Below are 20,352 nucleotides of genomic sequence, written 5' to 3'. Positions count from 1 at the left end.
CATCCATGACAGATATCCATCCAACCTCTGCTTAAAAACCTCCAAGGAAGGCGATTCCACCACCTCCCACCTTGCCATGTGAGGCCAAAAGGATAAAAGAGAACTGAGAGCGCTATTAGTATCAATGATATATGCCACCCCAACTGTGGCCCTCCCCTTTTAAGGACCCCTGACAATGGCCAACATCTGTGTGGATTTGGGTTGTGCTCTTTTAAAAGTCTTGATTTATTAGTCTTTGGCTCCGTGTTTTATAATTTTTATTATCTGGGTTTTATTCGAATTTTACTGTATACATGCAAAGCATGTTAAATATATGTCATATATTTTGTTCTACTGGTAGCATTCCTTTTCTACTTAAGATAAGACTTAAAAAACAAAAAACAGAAGGAAGGAAAGAACCATTCAGAAAGGTAAATAAATATAAAGCTAGGGAATTAAATTATGTTTCTGCTATAGTGGCTTAAAGTAAATGCCCAGTGAAACTGATAGCATCATCAGTAGCTGCTGACACCATTAATGCCCTAAAAGACAGTGCATTTCCATGTCTATGTTTATCATAGCCTATTCTAAACTGATAACCACTTTTGTGGAATATGAGCTGCATAGGTGTTTCAAACTTTTTGGCTCACTGCTGGAACAGGTCTTAGGATTACTGACTAGAAAGAGAATAAATCACAAACTTATTGCTGGTTCTGAAGAAAATCTCACTTGCTGGCATGCCAAGTCATTATAGTTCTCAGTTAAAGAGGATGGCATCTAAATCTCAAAGTGTGCCTTTCCCATGCTCTGGATTGCTGGTTAGGCCAAGATCTCAGCCATTGTTTTCATACAACCACTGCTGATTCATCCAACAGAGCCACATTTTAGGTCAAGAGTTCTCAAACATTGCCATATGAAGCATCCTTAAACATTTTAGTTTCTCCAAGCGCAACGCAGGATCAATCAATATTTTTCTCAGTTGTGGTTTTTATCCTTTTGATTCTCAAAACTACGCTGTGTAGGTTTGGTTAGGTGGAAAAGGTTACCAGCCCAGGGTCATTCAGTGGCCTTTGAGATTAAGGGATAACTTCGACACTGGTCTCCTCATAAAAACTCAGTGGTCTAAACTACTATGATTACTATGATTACTATTACTATTGCTCTTATTTTTGTTTATAACACTGTTCTTTCCAATGGGAGCCCAGATCTTGTACAATATAATAAATACAAACCTCACAATAATTAAACACGTTTTAAATTTCATGTCTAAAACCACAAAAAAAAACATAATAATGCACAATAAAAACAATTTACTGAACTTCCCAGGCAACCATTCATGACCTCAACGCCCAGGCTGAAAAAACATGCATTTGGTTTAAGTCTAAAGCATCATCAGTGTGCATATTGAGTGGAATTCAACATCGCGTTAAGTAGGGTATGTGCTGGGAATAAGGTCTGCTTGCACAATGTGACTTCCATCCTCCTTCAAATCTGTTCTTGGGGGTTCCTGAACCCCCAAGGGCAGAATAAGGAGTGTGCACAGCGGGGAGAAAAGGAGAAAAGTCCTGTTGCACAAGAACTCATTCTGCACATTCGGCAGCTTAAGCTGAATCCCACCCACTGGCTCTCATGATGAAGTTCAGTCTTGCTGTGTTTCAGCCTGTCTCCAAACTGTAACTCACCGTATTCTCAGAAAAATTCTAAGAGGAAGCTAAGCAACTGTGGTTAGAGTTGGAGACATGCTGAAAGAATGAGATTAATAGGTCACCCTTTGGGGAAAACATCTTGGGCAGACTCCATACTACGTGAAAACAGTAAGTCAACAGACTTCACTACATACAAAAGAGAGAGAGCATTAGCTCAGGTGAATTTAAATATTCTAGCCCAGGAATCGGGTACAGGCACACCTAAGTAAAAAAAGAGGAAGCAGAGCTCATAGAGCCCTATAGAATGCCTTGGAGAATGTCTCCAAGATAATAAACCTCTGGAAAGCAAAATGTCTGCCAAAAATACCCGGTGTCTTTCAGTCAAAATAACCATAGCAGTGGAAATGGGATTTCTACTTCTTGGCCAACTCCAAGAAACATTCAAAACTGGTACAGAAGCTTTGTGAACAAAACGAAAGTATCACTGCACTGTATTTTACTTCAGTGTGCAGCGCCCCTTCCCCAATAATCTCATAGCTTTAGGATCTCTTTTTTATTGCAACAATCACATTTCTAGTGGGAGGTTTGTCATCCTTGCCCTTACAAGGGTCTGATCAATTTCTGAAGATTATCATTGAAACTATGTATTCCTTCTGTTGTTTGTTAAATGCAAATCAACTTACATTTATTTATCTTTGGGCAAAACAACAACAACAGCAGCACTGTAATGTTTTCTTCTTCCGAGTATTGTACTGACATTAGCTAATTAGCTACTTTTATTCCAAGGAAGCATAAATATCCTTTCATTATCTGTAGTTCTGACATATTTTTGTTAGGGCATAAAGCTATTTATTTGCAAATTTGCAGTGTACTTTGGGATGGTTGGAGAGTATTCCCCCCACCCCCCAAGCCTGTGTGGGCTGACAACTGCTAGACACTATAACGAGTCTAGGGAATGAGATGCTGGTTTCTGCAGCTCTTCTATTATTTTGGTAAGGAATAAGAACACCCCCCCCCTTTTTTGCATAATTCATTCAGTTTTCCAGTCTGCTCAGAGTACACGAAAACCTCATAATGTCACTCAGTGGATTATATGAACAGTGGCACTGTATGCATGTGACAGAAAGAGCCAGGAAATGGGTTGGTTTGCACTGCTGTAATACATAAACATTACTGCCAATGGTTAACGTCCTCCTGCTGGGTGTTTCATACTGCATCATATGCATGTCATGTCACGTTAGGCTGAACAGCAAGAGCAGCCAGGGAACAAAGGGCAATGTTACACCCACAAATCGATGCTACAAACAAGCACCAAATTGCTTCTTCCACAGCATCCAAAGAAAGGATGACAAGAGTTAACATAAGGACACGGCTTATTTCAGTTCGCAAGTTTCAGGACTTCCATTTAACGCGTTAGGACTTTTCTGAGGACTGATTCATACAGCCATTGGACGGTGGGGACAGAAAGCAACTGTTAATGTGGTATTTCCCATAATTGTAATGTGGAAGCCCACCTTCATGGGGGGGGGAAGCAACATTATTATGTATGGAAGCAGAATATCACATGCTTCCCTTGTTTGAATGCAAGAGCTTCTAGATTCTGTTGTATATAGAACCCTTGCATTTTAAAGGGTTCTATATACAACAGGGGACCCAGGTGGCGCTGTGGTTAAACCACTGAGCCTAGGGCTTGCTGATCAGAAGGTCGGCGGTTCGAATCCCTGTGATGGGGTGAGCTCCCGTTGCTTGGTCCCAGCTCCTGCCAACCTAGCAGTTCGAAAGCACATCAAAATGCAAGTAGATAAATAGGAACCGCTACAGCGGGAAGGTAAATGGCGTTTCCATGTGCTGCTCTGGTTTGCCAGAAGCGGCTTTGTTATGCTGGCCACATGACCTGGAAGCTATACGCCGGCTCCCTCGGCCAATAATGCGAGATGAGCACGCAACCCCAGAGTCGGTCACAACTGGACCTAATGGTCAGGGGTCCCTTTACCTTTACCTTATATACAACAGAATCTAGAAGCTCTTGTGTTCAAACAAGGGAAGCATGTGATTTTCCAGTATTACTGTACCTAAAGGTCTGAGTATCCGAGTGGATGGAAAGAGAGAGAGGGAAAGAGAAGTAACATCTACACAAGCTCAGGAAACACCTCGTGTTATAATCATATTATATTCGTACTTGAGTTCACTTTCTTCACCTCTCCCACTAGGAACCAATAAACTTCAGGGAGTAACTAGCAGAGCTACCAATTGCACTACATGAACTGCAGTTCGAGATAATATGTACTGTTAATATCATGGACCTCCATTGCTTGCATATACATAAATTTGTTAGCCTGATTGATAATCCTGATTGATAACCTTACAAAAAAATAAAATGGTTTCCATCATTGTTTTCTGTAATCACATTAACCTTCGAAGACATCCTTTGTGAAATGTTGACTCCGTGTGCAGCTACTGTGGAAAAAAAATCCGTTGACAGGGACTGAAAATAAAGCAGCCAATGTCATAATGCCATTATAAAAATCCCCTGGTGCGAACACTCTTGGAACACTGGGAATGGTTCCGGTCAGCACATCTCAGTAGGGATAATGTGGAGTTGGAAAATGTGCAGAAAAGGGCAACCAAAGTGATCATGGGCCTAGAGCAACTCCTATTTGAAGAAAGGTCACAACATCTGGTGCAATGTAGTTTAGGGAAAAGGGTATGAAAAAGAGGAGACATTACAATTATGCATGGGATGAAGAAAAGAGAAGGGGAGGGAGTTTTTCTCCCACTCTCATAATATTACAACCCAGAATCATGCAATGAACGATTCTGGATGTTGGGAGATTCTAGATCTTTAAAGCCCTATGCGGCCTAGGACCCTCGTACCTACAGGACTGCCTCTTATGGTATTCCCCGCGGAGGACCTTAAGGTTCGTAAATAACAAGACTTTGGAAGTCCCAAGCCCCAAGGAGGTTAGATTGGCCTCAACCAGGGCCAAGGCCTTTTCAGCTCTGGCCCCGGCCTGGTGGAACACTGTCACAAGAGACTAGGGCCCTGTGGGATTTGACATCTTTCCGCCTGGCCTTTGGGCTGGACTCAGTCTACCCCCCTCCCCATTTTTTTAAAAAATGGAACCCCTTATATGGGATTTTGTATATAAATTTTCCCTCGGTTCTTTTTGCTGGCCCATGTAGGACCAGCATGGATAGTTGGGCCTGGTGAATATTTGACATTTTCTCCCCTTATGGCTTTGATCTATAAAGGTAAAGGTAAAGGGACCCCTGACCATTAGGTCCAGTCGTGCTGACTCTGGGGTTGCGACACTCATCTTGCTCTATTGGCCGAGGGAGCCGGCGTACAGCTTCTGGGTCATGTGGCCAGCATGATCAAGCCGCTTCTGGCGAACCAGAGCAGCACATGGAAATGCCGTTTACCTTCCCGCTGTAGCGGTACCTATTTATTTATTTGCCCTTTGATGTGCTTTCAAACTGCTAGGTGGGCAGGAGCTGGGACTGAGCGATGGGAGCTCACCCCGTCGCGGGGATTCGAACCGCCTAGGCTCTGTGGTTTAACCCACAGTGCCACCCGCGTCCTACAGCGCCACCCGCACTTTGATCTATAGGCTACCACTAAAACAAGGCTGCATTTTAAACTGTATTCTAACTCATTTTAATCAACTGTTTGTTTTGTTTTGTTTTTAATGTTTTTACTGTACTGTATTTATATTCAGTGTTAGCCACCCTGAGCCTGGTCTTGGCCAGGGAGGGCAGGGTATAAATAAAATTATTACCGTATTGTTGTTGTTGACAAATCAAAGGGTTTTTAATTGTGCTTAGCTAAACTATGGAATTCATTCCATAATGGTGGCCACCAACTTGCATGGCAGTTTAGTCAAATTCATGGAGGGCAAGGTGGTCAATGGCTACTAGTCATAATGGCTGCACGATACCCCCCAATACTGGAGGCAGCCAGTACTCTGAATGTGAGTTGCAGGAAATCGTGGTTGGGGAGAGCCGTGCTCAGGTCCTGTTAGGGACAGGCATCCGATGGCCTGCTGCAAAAACAGGATGATGGACAAGATGGGTCTTTGGTCTTACCCAGCAGAGTTCTTTTGTTGCTAGCAATTTGGTATCACGGTACTCACTGCTCTCTCTCCCCCCCCCATTATAAATTGAAATCTGTTCCGTTTACCTATCATGGGTGACTCTATAAAGCTCCATGTATTAGTCTGAGGGACGTATGACTGAAGGACTCCAGCAGCACGGCCAGCCTCATTTACTCCGCCAAACACATAGATCTTCCCACCGCAAACGGTGGCAGCTGCAGAATGCACAGCCTTTGGCAATGGAGCGACTGTCTCCCATTGATTGGTGATCGTATCGTACCTAGAACAGAAAGACACATGAATCAGCCTAGATGCTACGGTGATTGGCACTTGCCAGCGGCTAGTCAGGAAAACAGCTTTGCAAATACGTCTTTGCTCTAAACCCACGGCGATGCAGCCAGTGGACAGAGGTTCTATATTATCGGTGCAGACAGTGTCAAAGGAAGCAAGCAAGGAGAGTGGGGAAATAATCCAAACCTATTAACTATGTATGACCCTTATCTCATTATATCCCAGGCTTAAAAAAAATAAAATATCCAGGATAGCTTTTGTTAAGGTGAGTTCTACCAATTAATTTCTGCTAATTAGAACAGAGTGAGATTATTCTTGCAAATCAGTTCAGCGATATTCAACGGCAACTGGAGCCAGGCAAGTGTTAAATGCACCTACAACTGTTTAGCTTGAAGATCACCTGATTTTCAGACATAATACAACATGATAGCTCTCTCTTCCCCGGTAAACTAGCTATTTAATGTACATGCTGGGGATGCACAAGTTGCCTCTTGTTTAATTTTCACCATGTGGACAAAGCTACCACACTTCACTGCAGGTTGCTGCAGATGTTGATGGGAAATGTGCAGCAGGAATAAGATTTCGCCGTTGCATCCATTTCCCCATGTAGCACCGAAGATAAGAATATGCGTTAGAGCGCTAAATTAGTTCTAAGGTCATTGGTATCAGATTTAATTAAGCCATTGACCATAAAGATGTACAGTTAATAAACCATGGATGACGATTCCATTTTAGACAATGTCACCAGTTCAGACACCTATTTTTTAAGCTAACATGGCAGTGATCCAAATAACTCCTGCAAAATGAGCTTGGGAGACAGTAAAAAATGATATGGTTGTTAGGCATCAATATTTCCATGGAATGGAAGCACATCTAGTTAAATAGCAGATTCGTGAACATAATAGCTAGAGCGGTAGATTACAAAAATAAATTACGACTCTCCCCAAACCGCCTCTCTCTCATACACACTCGCATACACCCCCCCCCCAATGTTACTGAGAAATAGCAGCTAGCAAACATTAAAATTGTTTGGATTCCTGATTCCTGACTCAGGATTATTTCTGTAATGGATTTCTTTATTGTTAACAAATACTTTATTTATTTTAGATGGTATCTGGGGCTCCTGGAGTCAAAAAGGAATGGGGGGGGGGAAGTCCAGAGGCAGGAAATAACTTATTGATATTCTAAACTGTAGTAAATACATTTGCATCATCTTCATTTCAAATGCAGTTAAGAATGGAGGAGCATGAAAATCCACAATGGGGAAAAAAAGTAATTAAACAAGAGAAGGGAAGTACAAAAGGGGACTTGTGAAATAAACTTACTGGAAGGTTTTCAACCCATTCTAAAATTCTGTCTTATAAAATTCCTTTGCAGGTAAAGCAAGCAAGCAAACCTTGGACTAGGCATGTAGCATGTTTTCGGACCAGGTTGCGTTTTACACTGTTTACTTCCAAGAACAGGGCCTTCCAGATTGGATGGGAGACTGCAGGTTGAGATTCCTGCATTGCAGGAGCCTCGGGGTTACTTTCAACTCTACCACTCTATGATTCTATGACTCTCTTCTGTGCCTCAGACAGCTCAGGTGGCAGCTGCTTATGGCACAGGGCTCAGAGCTGAAACACCCACTGGACCTGTTGGAAGCTAAATTGTACTTTGCAACTAACACAGCAAAGCAGCCATGTAGAAGGCCCCTTGCAGCCAGAAATTGCACACTGAGAAACATGGCACATAGAACAGTCTGGTGGCACTTGCTGCAGTTACACTGTAAAAATTAACGAGGGGTGGCTCTATCCAGTGTCCGGAGGGGAGATAGACTTGGACAACATATATACTATATTGAGTTTCTTGTAGGAAAGGTGGGGTACAAATGTAACATACACATGGCCTACTTGCCTGAATTCATACAATAAGAAATCTAAAGTGTCCCTGATCCCTGAATTAAAACTTTCTTGATATTACAGTATTGATAATAAAAATCTATTTTCACTGTAGATGATAGTACTAGTCAGATGTGAAGCAGCCCATGTTTTTTCCCCCATGTATCCCAGTGGTATCTAAATTTTTCAAGCATCCTATCACCATAGCTGTCAAGTTTTCCCTTTTTAAATGGAAATTCCTTTATGCTGAATAGGCTTCCTCGCGAGAAAAGGGAAAACTTGACAGCTATGCCTATCACTCATCACATATCACTGAAGTCCAGCTTTGCTTAAGCCTGGTTTGGATCTAACATTCTTGGGTTATATACTTAGGCACATTCAAGGGCAATGTCAGGTTTATTTTCAGCAAAAGATCTCACTCCTCTTCGAGAAGTGTTCTTAAAGGAACATGTGGGCAGCAAATCCATACGAGCATTCCCAATTGATGTGTGCAATACTCTTCATCAGGCAAAATATTTCAGAAAGCAGGATGTGTGGGGCTGGGGAGTGGGCAGGAGCGGAGGAAAATAAAAAAAAAACAGAAAAGTACAAAAATTAGGTTGGATGTTGTTATCCATAAGGTCATCTTGTAAACTCAGTTCCAAGATGGAGACTGCAGATGTTATCATAGGGGTAGAAGTTCCCTTTTCAGTACCCACTCCCCCAGCACTATAAAATTATTTCAATTTCTGCAAACCTTGGGATTCCCCTGGGAGAAACTCTGGAAAAGCAACCTGAAGTTTACAGCATGTTATTCATTGAAAAAGAATTATTTGGAAATGATTCATAGATGGTATTTAACTCCGGGTAGGTTGGCTAAGATTTATAAAACAGAATCAGATATGTGTTGGAAGTGTGAAGAAGTGGAGGGAACATTTTTCCACATGTGGTGGACATGTATAAAAAGGTAAAAGTGTATTGGGAAATGATTAATAATGAATTGGGAAAAAAATGTTTAAAACTACTTTCCCAAAGTAACCAGAGTCCTTGTTGTTGGGGATAACCCACAATGAAATTCCTAGGTGCCAGGAATGTATGCAACAACTGTGGCCCGTGTTTTGTTAGCCCAAAAATGGAAAGGGAGAGAGGTCCCAACTAAAGAGGATTGGCAACCTAATTTGACAGAATATGCAGAACTTGCAGGCTTAGAATATAGAATAAGAGAGCAAGAAGAACATTTATATGGAAAATAACTGCATACAGCTGAAAACGCTGGCAGCATTAAGATAAATTCAACAGAGTAAATAATTTTTGATGGATGAAAAGTGGAAAACTGATTTGAATAGTTACAGTAAAATATGCAGGGATATGTAAAATGAACCATGGAAAGAGAAGAAGGGAAGTCACTGGATAGTTCAAAGTTTGTAAAATGTTTATTTGGAATTGAAAAATTAATAAAAAATATTTTTTTTAAAAAAAGCCTTGCGATTCTCCCAAGCCGACTGATACCTTTCTCTTCTGCATGGGTATTAAGCAACAGCACTCACACCTGAACATAAGAAATAGAAATATTTCTTCTTCTTCTTCTTCTTCTTCTTCTTCTTCTTCTTCTTCTTCTTCTTCTTCTTCTTCTTCTTCTTCTTCTTCTTCTTCTTCTTCCTTAATATCCCCAGCCTCTTTCCACTCATTTCTGCCATTTTGTGTTTCTCTCTTTACACAGTCTTATTGTTGAAGGCTTTTTTTTATTTTACTCTGCAGCTCCTGCTAAGTGGAAAAGGGTCTGTGCATTATCAAACTCTTTCCCTCTCCAAATTGTATCTCAACACACATCAATTTTTCCTAGCCTTCTCCTCTTAATTTATCTCTGTCTAGGTTAACAGCTTTATGGGCGAATGCTTTAATTTACTTCTGTTTCAAAGCCTTTGCACGATCATTATCTGGAGTTTATATATTATACCTTCACCATTATTCAGAGTACAGCTTACAGAAAGGCAGTCATGGAAAAATAAAGCTGTATTGTGTATCAAGGTGGTCCTTCCCTTCCCACATGACTAGTGACATTTTAAACCTTTGTCCTGACCGATTCAATTTTTCTGTATGCTTTTCTCCTCTCCTTTCAAAGAATCTTCTGCCTGAAGTGTTACTGGTCAAGAGCTGTTTATAGAATTCTTTTTGAGACATCAAGGTAGCAAAACATTTGTTGGGAGAGTATTTTTCACAAATCACACCACAGAAAGCAAGAGAGTTGAAGAAATCTCCATCAAAACAACCTGGCAAAGGAGAAAGTCTGTTTTCCCCCCCTGGTGTATGAGCATGCAGAATGTGTTTGCAATGAGTTTAGAATTTTATATTAATAGAGCCAGAGACATACTTCAATGCTGAAATATATGTATACATAATCAGGACTGAGGGATCTTCATCAAAGAGAGAGCTGTTACAGCATAGTGGGCATATCATTCCCCCAAGGATCTCCAGGCAGCATACACCCCGCCCCTTTCATCTTTACATCCACCCTGTGAGATAGGTGAGGCTGCATGTGACTGGCCCAAGGATACCCAGGGAGTTTCATGGCAGAGTGAGAAATTCACTCTGGGTCTCCTCAGTATTAAGACCGGCATTCTAACCGCAACATCACACTGGCTCTGTATAAAAGTTCCCAGTTCTAATCTCAGAATGCAGAATAAGGGACTTGCCCTTTAAAAAGTTCTCTGGCAGGTGGAGGGCAGAGCCGCTGGAAGAGGTCCTGCCAGTCTTCAGATCACTCTGGTCGTTTACTGAAATGTTGTCTTCCAAAGCTCAGTCAATAGGGTTCTCTGCAACTCTCCCAGCCTGACGTGGCCTTGGTCATTCTTACCACTTCTCCAAGAGCAGAACAGGGAAGCTAGCACTACTGACCTACCCCAGGGGTGCCAACTTGAATAAAATATTGGGGTGGGTGGGGCTCAGGTAAGCCTCACACCACATAATCAATCACATGACATGGCACACACATACCATTTGAATGGCAATGCCCATCATCTTGGTGGGGCGGCCCCCCCTCAAATATTTTATGGGAGGGTGAAGGGACCTTGGCCCCTAGGAGTTGGCTCCTAGGCAAACCTCATAGGGATGTTTTAAGTCTTGGAAGAGGATAATGTCTGCAAAGCTCTCTGAACACTCTGCTGTACTAACAACAACAACAACAACAAAATCCTCAAAATGACTAAACTCGCTCTGCCTGATGAAATGCTTGGCTTAAGAGTGGGTTTTTGAAATTTACATTTATATTAGCAGCTGGGACGCCTTATTTTCAGGTCTTTTGCCAAGTTATGGTTCAATGAGCATTTATTATACTGAATGCTGCGTAAAGAATGTGAAGGGATGCCACTTTTTTCAACCACATTACGCATCAGCCACGGGGGACGGTATTTTAATAGAGCACCTTTACCTCTCCACGTGATCAACGTTGCCTGCTACACCGAGGCCTCCAATGGTATATATTTTCCCATCATACACCAGGCTGTTGTGCCGACACCTTGGGACTGTCATTCGGGAAACGAGATTCCAGTTATCGAGCAGTGACATGTAACACCAGACGTCAGAGAGTGTGACTCCAGACTCCATGCCACCTGCCCTCGGTATGTACAAGGGGAAAAAGAAGCAAAGTGACTTGGCGGGAAAACAGCTCTTGGAGCCTATTACAGTACAAGCCAGTTGCAATGCAATATCTTCTTCCAAATGACACTTGACTAATTAAAATAAATCACCCTCAATTGCAAGCATCTGTTCAGATGATGCAGATTGGTGTCATTTATTCATGTATCCCAAAGGGTTTTTTATTTTTATTTTTAAAGGCTGTCATGATATCAGACTAGGCAGGACATTTGCATATGGGAATATGCCCAAGCGGCATTCATAAATAACCTGCAGTCTATTCAATTACACATCCAACTGGTACGAACTGACTAAGCAGCTAGCTAGGCGTTCTCTCATTGGAAACAGCAAAGTGTCACACCACTTAGAAAAAAAGGAAGTACAGAGGGGCCCTTCTCAACACCCCTGATACTGACACAAAGTTCAATAAGCGAGAACTTCCTTGGAGGGTCACATCCAATGCTATAGTGTATGCAAGTAAAATGCTACTTATAGAACATATTGTACAAATCAGTTGTCTGGGTGCTTGGAAAATGAACTCTGCCAGTGACAAGAGTTTGTTCATTTTCACCGGAACTAATAAGAGGGTTGCAGTTCATTTTCAACAAGAGATTTCAAAGACGAACGAGAGCAAACCTCCTTGTAAGCAAATATGGTAAGTGTAGGTCAGGTATACAGCAGCTCAGTCAAACAGATTCGAGATGCAGAAACCTGTCATTTAGATCCAGCTCCCGCCAATGTTTTACAATGCGGTTGCAATAGCAAGGGGAAACCTTCTGCATGCTTGACGGGGTGCTGAGCCTATCCTTTGCAAGTTACAAGTGCCAAATGCACTGGGGAGGAAATCTGAGCTGATGTGAAATGGAATGTGATAAAAGGAAGCCTCTCTTTTTTCGAGCAAGCTGGCACATAATTCATCCTCGTTTGGCCTGTCACACAGCCTTCCAAATAGACAATGCCCTTCTCGCCACTGCTCACCTGAGAGATAGACGTTGTCTCCAGCACTCACCACGCTGAAAAACTCCCTGTCATAGAAGGGCAGGCTGGCCAGGGGGTACCATTTGTTGCTCTGAGGGTTGAAGCACGTTACTGCTGTTAAGGCGCGTTGATTCATCCCAATCATTTGACGTCCTCCGACAAGGACTATTACTTCAGCCACACCTAGGATGCAAATTGAAATATATGCGTTTACGGTTTTATATGCCTGTAACTTGCCTTGCAGTTCAGAACAATGGAGGGCAGGATAGACAGATACAATATTTCAAACATTGTTTGAATTTCAAAATTTTTGAATAACTTTGAAGAAAAACAACAACAGTGATATTAAGGCTGTAATCCTATGCCCAGTTTCCTGGGAGTAAGCCCCATTGAACTCAATGTATTTACCTCTGAGTACACATGTATAGAGTTGTGCTGTAAATCAGCATATCGCCCTCAAGGCTAAATGTTCTTTTTTATTAATTTAATAATCCATTTTTATGAAAGGTTTTCAGCAAGAAACAATAAAAGAAAAAAAGAAAAAGCTAAATAAGAAAAATACTGCATTGTCTTTTCCTTTCTGTTTTCTTCTTTTTGCTCATTTTATATTTTTTTCTAAATGTTCTAAAGTACTATGTAATCATTCCGTTTTTCAAAACCCCCAATGCAGATTTGAATAATTACTTCATATTTACTAATAATGCACTCCTATGCATAATAACTCTGTGTTGAATGGGTTCACTGCTTAGCAAGTGTGTTTAAGTGCCTTAAGGTGCAACTGTGAACCGACTTGTTAGGGAGTGAGCTTCTGGGTCAGGATACATAGGTTTGAGTCTAAATAAATGGAAAGTGTTTTGACAGGTATCTAAACTATGCAAAATGATCTAGTGAAAATCTTTAGATGCCAATGTCTCTCCGCCTCTGAGTCCGAGCCCCTCCCTGAGGAAAAGGGTGCCTCACTGGCTGCAGAGAGGAGGAGGAAGAGGAGCCACGGCCGCCAACCACGGCAATGCAGGCGTGTGACGTCACAAGCACCTGCACGTAGTGCGTGCGATGTCACACGTCCGTGTTGCGGTGGTGTGCACCCACAATCCTGAGGGTGAGCTGGCACCCCTGGTAAAAGAATCAAACATTCCTGAGCTCACCTGCCCCCCCCATTTTATTCAAGTTGGTGCCCCTGATGCAGAGCCAGGTGCAATTTGCCCAGTGGGGTGCTGTCTCAGAAACACTTTTACTGAGAGGGTGAGGGGCAAGGCAGCAACAACACTGGGACTGTGTGTTACACCATTACACCATTAGAAATGCTGGATTGGCTGTGCTGTTGCGCTGCACGGCCCTGACCTTGCCCCCATCTTGTCTGCCCGCCTCCCATTAAGCAGCAGAATGCGGCAGGCTATTCTCATGCACAGCTAGGTTAAGGGTAAGAGGAGGACCAAAGCAGAATGTACTACTTATTGCAAAAACTGAAATAAAACAAAACTCAAACCAACTATCAAAAAATACCAAATGTATTCTAACCAAGGACGAAACATCTTCAGAGATAAATCATTCATTGCACTGATTTCTTCAAACACTTAATACATTTCTTTACTGGCTTTGGTTGCATGAAAGTCAAAACTTGTATGTCGTTCCTCCAAGGGTTTCAAGATGGAAGCATACATGGATTTCCTTTCAATGCATCCTCATGACAACAACCCTGCAAGGAGGATAAGGCTGCAAGAGAATGACTGGCCCAAGGTCATCCAGCCTTGTGAATGAATTGGAAAATTGGGGTGTGGGTGGGTGGGTGTGCTAAAAACTATGTGGGTCTAATGGTTAACCCAGTTCTAAGAGCATGCACGCCCCCCCCACTGTCTTTGTCCCATATATGTCAGAAACTGGAAAAGCAGATTTCTCTTGCATTATATTTGCATATGTCTTATGAGAACATAAGGAGATCAGGAACATTTTCAAAAGATACCCATACACCCTCTGGTAGGGAGATGTCTATGTACTATTATCCTCTATGCATTTAATCACTTTGTAAAGTCATACATATATGAAAAAATGGCAGGAAAAACTCATCACCTAAGCCAAATCTAATGTGATTGTAATGAATGACCTCAAGAGGGCATTGCAAATGCTGCAATACTCACAAAGGATTTAAATACCTTTTGCGAGTACATTAACAGTTCCACATAACTGGACTTCGACCTACAAAAATAATCACTGCCTTCCCCTTATCCCTGGAAAATTACTTTTCTTTAATCAACAAGCTTCTGAAAATAGCATGCATTACACCTATAATTCTATCTGCAAACATTAAACAGATACTTTTCAAAAATACTTTCGACCAATAAACCTATTAGCCAACCACTGCTAAAGGGCTTGAGAGTGGGCAGTTATTGAAAACCCTATGAGTTTCGTATTTCCTATATATTCCCTGATTAAACAGTGTCTCTACAAACTAAAAAGGATGCAACTTGACATATAATTTCCTGCCATTCTGATTCTGCTAGGCAGGATGAAGCAACTTCGAAAAGGCATTCTGTATTCCTTGCACATACAAATCTACCATGCTATCTTCCAATTTAATAGGCGCACAGAAAGGTTTAGCATTGCTATGGTAAAAACTAAGTTGTGTCTTCATATTCCCGAGAGAATAAGGCACGGCGGCTGAAGCTGCTCTCTTTTTACTGATTTATTTTCAGTATTTCTATCCAGCCTAGAAAATATATTCAAGGCAGCAAACAGTTAAGAGGGAAAAAATTTAAACAATATATTAAAAATGATAAATTTTCAATAACAGTAAAAACAGAATTTGGGGGGGTGGGGAGGGACGGACCAACAATTGCTATAGAAACGCCAGCAGTCAGAAACCGGTTTAAGAAACAGTATCTGAAAATGCTGGCTGAAAAATGCAAGTTTTAGTTGCTTGCTGAGAGGAACTATTGAAAAGTGTTGAGCCATAATCTTTCTAACAGTGCATTTCTCTGAATGTCTACTCTCAGATGAATGTCTACTCACATTGTAAATCATTCAACAGACTGAAAAAAAAATGATGGAGGAGAGGGCTATCAGCAACTACTAGTCACAATGGCTATGCTCTGCCTGTATAGCTGAGTCTCTCATTGATGAGTCTCTTAATCTCAGGCTTGTAGGATCGAGCCGCACGTTGGGCTAAAGATTCCTGCATTGCTGGAGATTGGACTAAATGACCCTCTCCAACTCTACAGTTCTATGATTCTATTATACGCATATTCACACAGAAATGAAACCAATTGAAAAACGAGGCTGCAATCCTATTTACATCTATCTAGGAGTAAGTCCCATTGAAGTCAATGTGGCTTCCATCTGTGTAAACATGCCTAGGTTCAGTCTGTTGTGTATATTAAGCATAACGGCTGGTTGTTTTGTACATTAACCACTCCACGACCCTAACATGCACTTTATAGGTCTAAATGTTATAAGCATTTCTATTAATTGGCTCAGTTGGTGCCAATCACGCCAAGGTTGCAGGTTTGATCCCCATATGGGACAGCAGCATATTCTTCCACTGCAGGGAGTTGGACTAGATCAGTGGTGTCCAGACTTTTTTCAAAGAGGGCCAGATTTGATGAAATGAAGGGCCATGGGGGCCAACCAAAGTTCTTGAGCTTTTTTTAGGATTGAAGTTGTTGAGGGCATGAAGTAAACTGCCACAGGGGCTGGATTAAACCGACTGGCGAGCCGGATTAGGCCCCCAAGACGGACTTTGGACATGACTGGACTAGATGACCCTCAGGGTCACTTCCAACTCTACAGTCTGTGATTCCATGATATATATTCCATGACCTCCTATGGCCCCACTGTTGCCCTCTTCTCCCCCTGGTCACTCCCTCATTCATGCTACTCCTTCCTGCTCATCTATCATCTATCTATCTATCTATCTATCTATCTATCTATCTATCTATCTATCTATCTATCTATCATCTCTATCATCTATCTATCTCTATCATCTTTTCCTTCCTTCCTTCCTTCCTTCCTTCCTTCCTTCCTTCCTTCCTACCTTCCTTCCTTCCTTCCTTCTCTTTTTCTTCTCCTTTGCTGTGTGATAATGGGACAAGATATCACCAAGGCAACTATCTGTAAATAAACATTAAAAAGGTAAAAGTAAAGGGACCCCTGACCATTAGGTCCAGTCGTGACCGACTCTGGGGTTGTGCGCTCATCTCGCATTATTGGCCGAGGGAGCCGGCGTATAGCTTCCAGGTCATGTGGCCAGCCTGACAAAGCCGCTTCTGGCAAACCAGAGCAGCACATGGAAACGCTGTTTACCTTCCCGCTGTAGCGGTTCCTATTTATCTACTTGCATTTTGAGGTGCTTTCGAACTGCTAGGTTGGCAGGAGCTGGGACCAAGCAACGGGAGCTCACCCCGTCACAGGGATTCGAACCGCCGACCTTCTGATCAGCAAGCCCTAGGCTCAGTGGTTTAACCACAGCGCCACCTGGGTCCCAAAATAAACATTAAACATCCCTAAAAATGGCAAAGGTAGTTTCTTTCCCAAATAAGTTTTATCTTAAACAAGCACAAACACAGTAAATAAAGAGTTCTCTTGTGATATACCAGTGGCTCAGTACTTGGACGTGACGTTTCATGGCTAAAGAGCTTAGTCTTCGAGCTTTGTAGTAAATAATATACATGAGAAGATAGTATGCAAACGACTTAAAGCAGGGGGGTATATCTGTCCCCACCTGCATGCTTCCATCAGGAGGCACCTTGGCTCTGAGAAAGGGCCAAATAAGTGCTCTTCTTCAGAATGAGGTATGCTGGACAAGGTGGCCAGGAGAATGTTTGCATCGCAACCACAGCTTGCCACAACAGCTTCTTAAGCAGCTATTCTTTAGTGTTGACCTTTAAAGCCCTGAATGGCCTCGCCCTTTCTCCACCTCCATCATCCAGCCCAGACACTGAGGTCCAGCTCTGAGGCCCCTCTGTCGGTCCCCTCACTACAAAATGTGAAGCTACAGGGAATCAGGCAGAGGGCCTTCTTGGTAGTGGCGCCAGCCCTGTGGAACGCCCTCCCACCAGATGTCAAACAGATAAACAACTATTTGACTTTTAGAAGACATCTAGAAGACATCCCCTGTTCAGGGAAGTTTTTAATGGTTGATGTCCTATTGTGTTTTTAATATTTTGTTGGAAGCCGCCCAGAGTGGCTGAGGCAACCCAGTCAGATGGACTGCATATAAATAAGAAAATAAAACTATTACAAGTATAATTATTAGAAAGCTTTCCTAGCTGCAGCAGCAATCAGAGGTGGTGGTGCAGAATGCCAGGCTCTGAGAAGAAATATACTACTGGGTTTTCCTCAGAGGGTCCCAAATGAGGCAGGAAGGTGGAGGCAGGTGGTTAGACAGCAGTGTCTGCTCACCACTACCTGGGCCCAGCAGTTTGCAAATGGGCAGCAGGTCAGGCTGAAGAGAATCCCTCAGCCAGTGCCTGATCTGGACAACCTCTGGCACTGGACCTGTATGTAAAGAATATATGGTCTTGTTTAAGACAATCTTAATATCCTCCATAATACAGGGGCTTTGAAAGGGGATCGGTACCAACAATTGGTGTCTGGCAAAGCAAACAAATGCACATAGCTCTCCCTGCAACTAATGGCGCTGTGCTGTTTTGAAAATATGGCCGATTTGTGAGAGAAAACCAACTGATGGCGACTTAGCACCTGATTTGTGGTGATGAATGCTCCCTCTCTCTGCCACAGGGGGAATCAGTGTCAGAGCCTGAAGTCGAACTGCAGGGTACCTGATTTCACAACCTGCAACTCTGGCTGTATCTTGGAAGTGCCACAGAGAGAGCGCGAAAAGGAAGTAATTTAATCTCGCAACCATATGCAGACTGTAAATAGTCAGCCTGACCTGTCCCGGTCCCGTCAATAACTGCAGAGGGAAAAAGGAGAAAAAGATAGGCCCCAGAGTTTCAGCTCTGAAGCGAGCTGAGCTGTACCTGCTGATAACCTGGGTCGGGTTCTTGGAGTCTGCATCTCTTGTCGGGCGTGAGGCAGCATGTGATAACGCTTCGCTTCATTCACTAGATCCCGGCAGGCCTCTGAAGACTTTATCAACTCCTCATTGTCAACAACGTTTAGCAGATAACTGGGATGGATGAAGGGTAGGCGGACCACTGCCAGCAACTCAGGAGCGTACTGCAAAAGCAAATGCAACAACTACTTTACACAACTGGGTTGTCAAGGACTCTTCGCTGCTTTCCCCCTCCTTTGCCCTGTTTGGGACAAGGTGACATTTAAACTGACCCTGCCTTCAACTTTTGTAAAATGCATTTTCCGTGGCTCCCCCTTCTCAAAAGGCAATTCGGAGTCAGTTGAAGACAATGCAATTTTTTTTTTAAAAAAATGAATCTTTCCATCTACCTCTCTGCTTCACTACTATCAAAGACTTTTTAGGTCTCACAGTGGAAAAATAATCTTCAAAAGATAGCAGCTCTTGTTCTACACTCCCGCACACATATATTTCAAACTAAAAACGGATGGTGAATTTATGCTGAATTTATACCCCTTGCACAGAGGAGACCTGCTGTAATATTTCCAGTTTCCTCCGTTAACCTTGAAATTTAAGACCGGCTGCTTGGTTTCAAACAAATAGCTATTCTAGTGGCATTTTAAATGTCAAAAAAGTTTATGTTTATAGAACGTCTAAGGTGAATGGTTGAATGATGACATTGGTTTTGATAAAGCATGGGTTTCTGTTCACTGGCAAAAACAAATATGTTCTTCCAGGTTTCGCTAGAAGTCAAACTCCAGGAGCTAATAATCAAATGCAGATGGCATATCTCCATCTTTCTGCATAAATAAAATAAACTTTATAGTGCAAAGGACATTTAAATGGCTGAAAACATCCATCACCAGCCAAGGCTTAACAGAAAGCAAAAGCACAACAGAGAGAAAATTGCACATTATAAAATGAAGAATTCATGGAATGATTTATTTTTCTAACTGTTCATTCTCCTAAATATCACATACTGCCTCAGAGCAAAATGCACACAGCATTTGGTGAATGTCCTGGCAGACAGAGCACAGGAAGAAAAAGCAGATTGGTACAAAAGAGGAAAGATGATTAAGAACAGTCAAGGATGTTGCTAGGACAATGCACTCATACACTGGAAACAGACGTTTCTTTAAGGACCCCAGAGCTGCCAAACGAGCACCTGTGATCTTTAGGCAACTGGGAACATTCAGTATAATTCACAACTCCTTCCTTAGATAATTGTTCACCCTTAGAGAGAGGTTGACTTTAATGGAGAAAGGAGGATAATGACTGAGAGTTGAAGAAGCTGAAAGATTTGTAAGGTGTGCAAATTAGTACCACACCTAATGCCCCCAAACATGCATAATTCCAGTTTTCTAGACAGTGATTTAAAAATTAGATTCATAAGAAAGAAGTATTCTGCAAATGTGTGGTTAAGAGCTGCCACCACCATCGATCAAGTAATTCCAAAAATAATTTGAATTCCCTCCCCGCAACAGGACATTAACCTCTCCATTTCCAGAGCTCCAATGGTCTGATTACAAACTACAGTGAGGGACTACTAAGTCATCTTTTGCAAAGGGATCAAATACTTATTTCACTCATTATAATGCACATCGATTTCTGACTCTTGTCTTCCGGGTTTCTGGGGTTTTTCCCTGTTGTTATTCTGTCTCTCACATCTACAATAAACCTACCATTAAAATTATGGACTGGTCATCAGAGGGCAAACGGGCAAATTTAGCAGGGGATCAAATACTCCCCCCCACTGTGTATTACTACAAATAACAATTGGTTCAGTGAGACAGAAAGAAGATAGTTGGATACCTCTTAAAAATAAAATAAATCCTATTTGTTTA

General features: G+C 42.2%; 1 protein-coding gene across 5 annotated transcripts in view; it reads right to left on the bottom strand.

Annotated features, from left to right (window-relative positions):
- KLHL29 (kelch like family member 29) overlaps positions 1–20,352 on the bottom strand; it is a 415,582-nt gene that overhangs the window by 28,225 nt on the left and 367,005 nt on the right. For all 5 annotated transcript variants that reach the window (XM_060272443.2, XM_088665646.1, XM_088665648.1 and 2 more), the window contains 4 exons: positions 18,456–18,654; positions 12,481–12,663; positions 11,297–11,477; positions 5,806–5,999 (listed from right to left, as the gene is read on the bottom strand). In XM_060272443.2, the coding sequence (XP_060128426.1) occupies positions 5,806–5,999; positions 11,297–11,477; positions 12,481–12,663; positions 18,456–18,654 (757 nt within the window). The remainder of the gene's footprint in view (positions 1–5,805; positions 6,000–11,296; positions 11,478–12,480; positions 12,664–18,455; positions 18,655–20,352) is intronic.

The sequence above is a fragment of the Zootoca vivipara genome, chromosome 3, assembly GCF_965207765.1.
Source record: "Zootoca vivipara chromosome 3, rZooViv2.hap1.1, whole genome shotgun sequence".
In the NCBI taxonomy this organism is placed as follows: Eukaryota; Metazoa; Chordata; class Lepidosauria; order Squamata; family Lacertidae; genus Zootoca; species Zootoca vivipara.
Note: the sequence above shows the minus strand (reverse complement) of the source record. Positions and strands in the feature narration are given on the sequence as shown.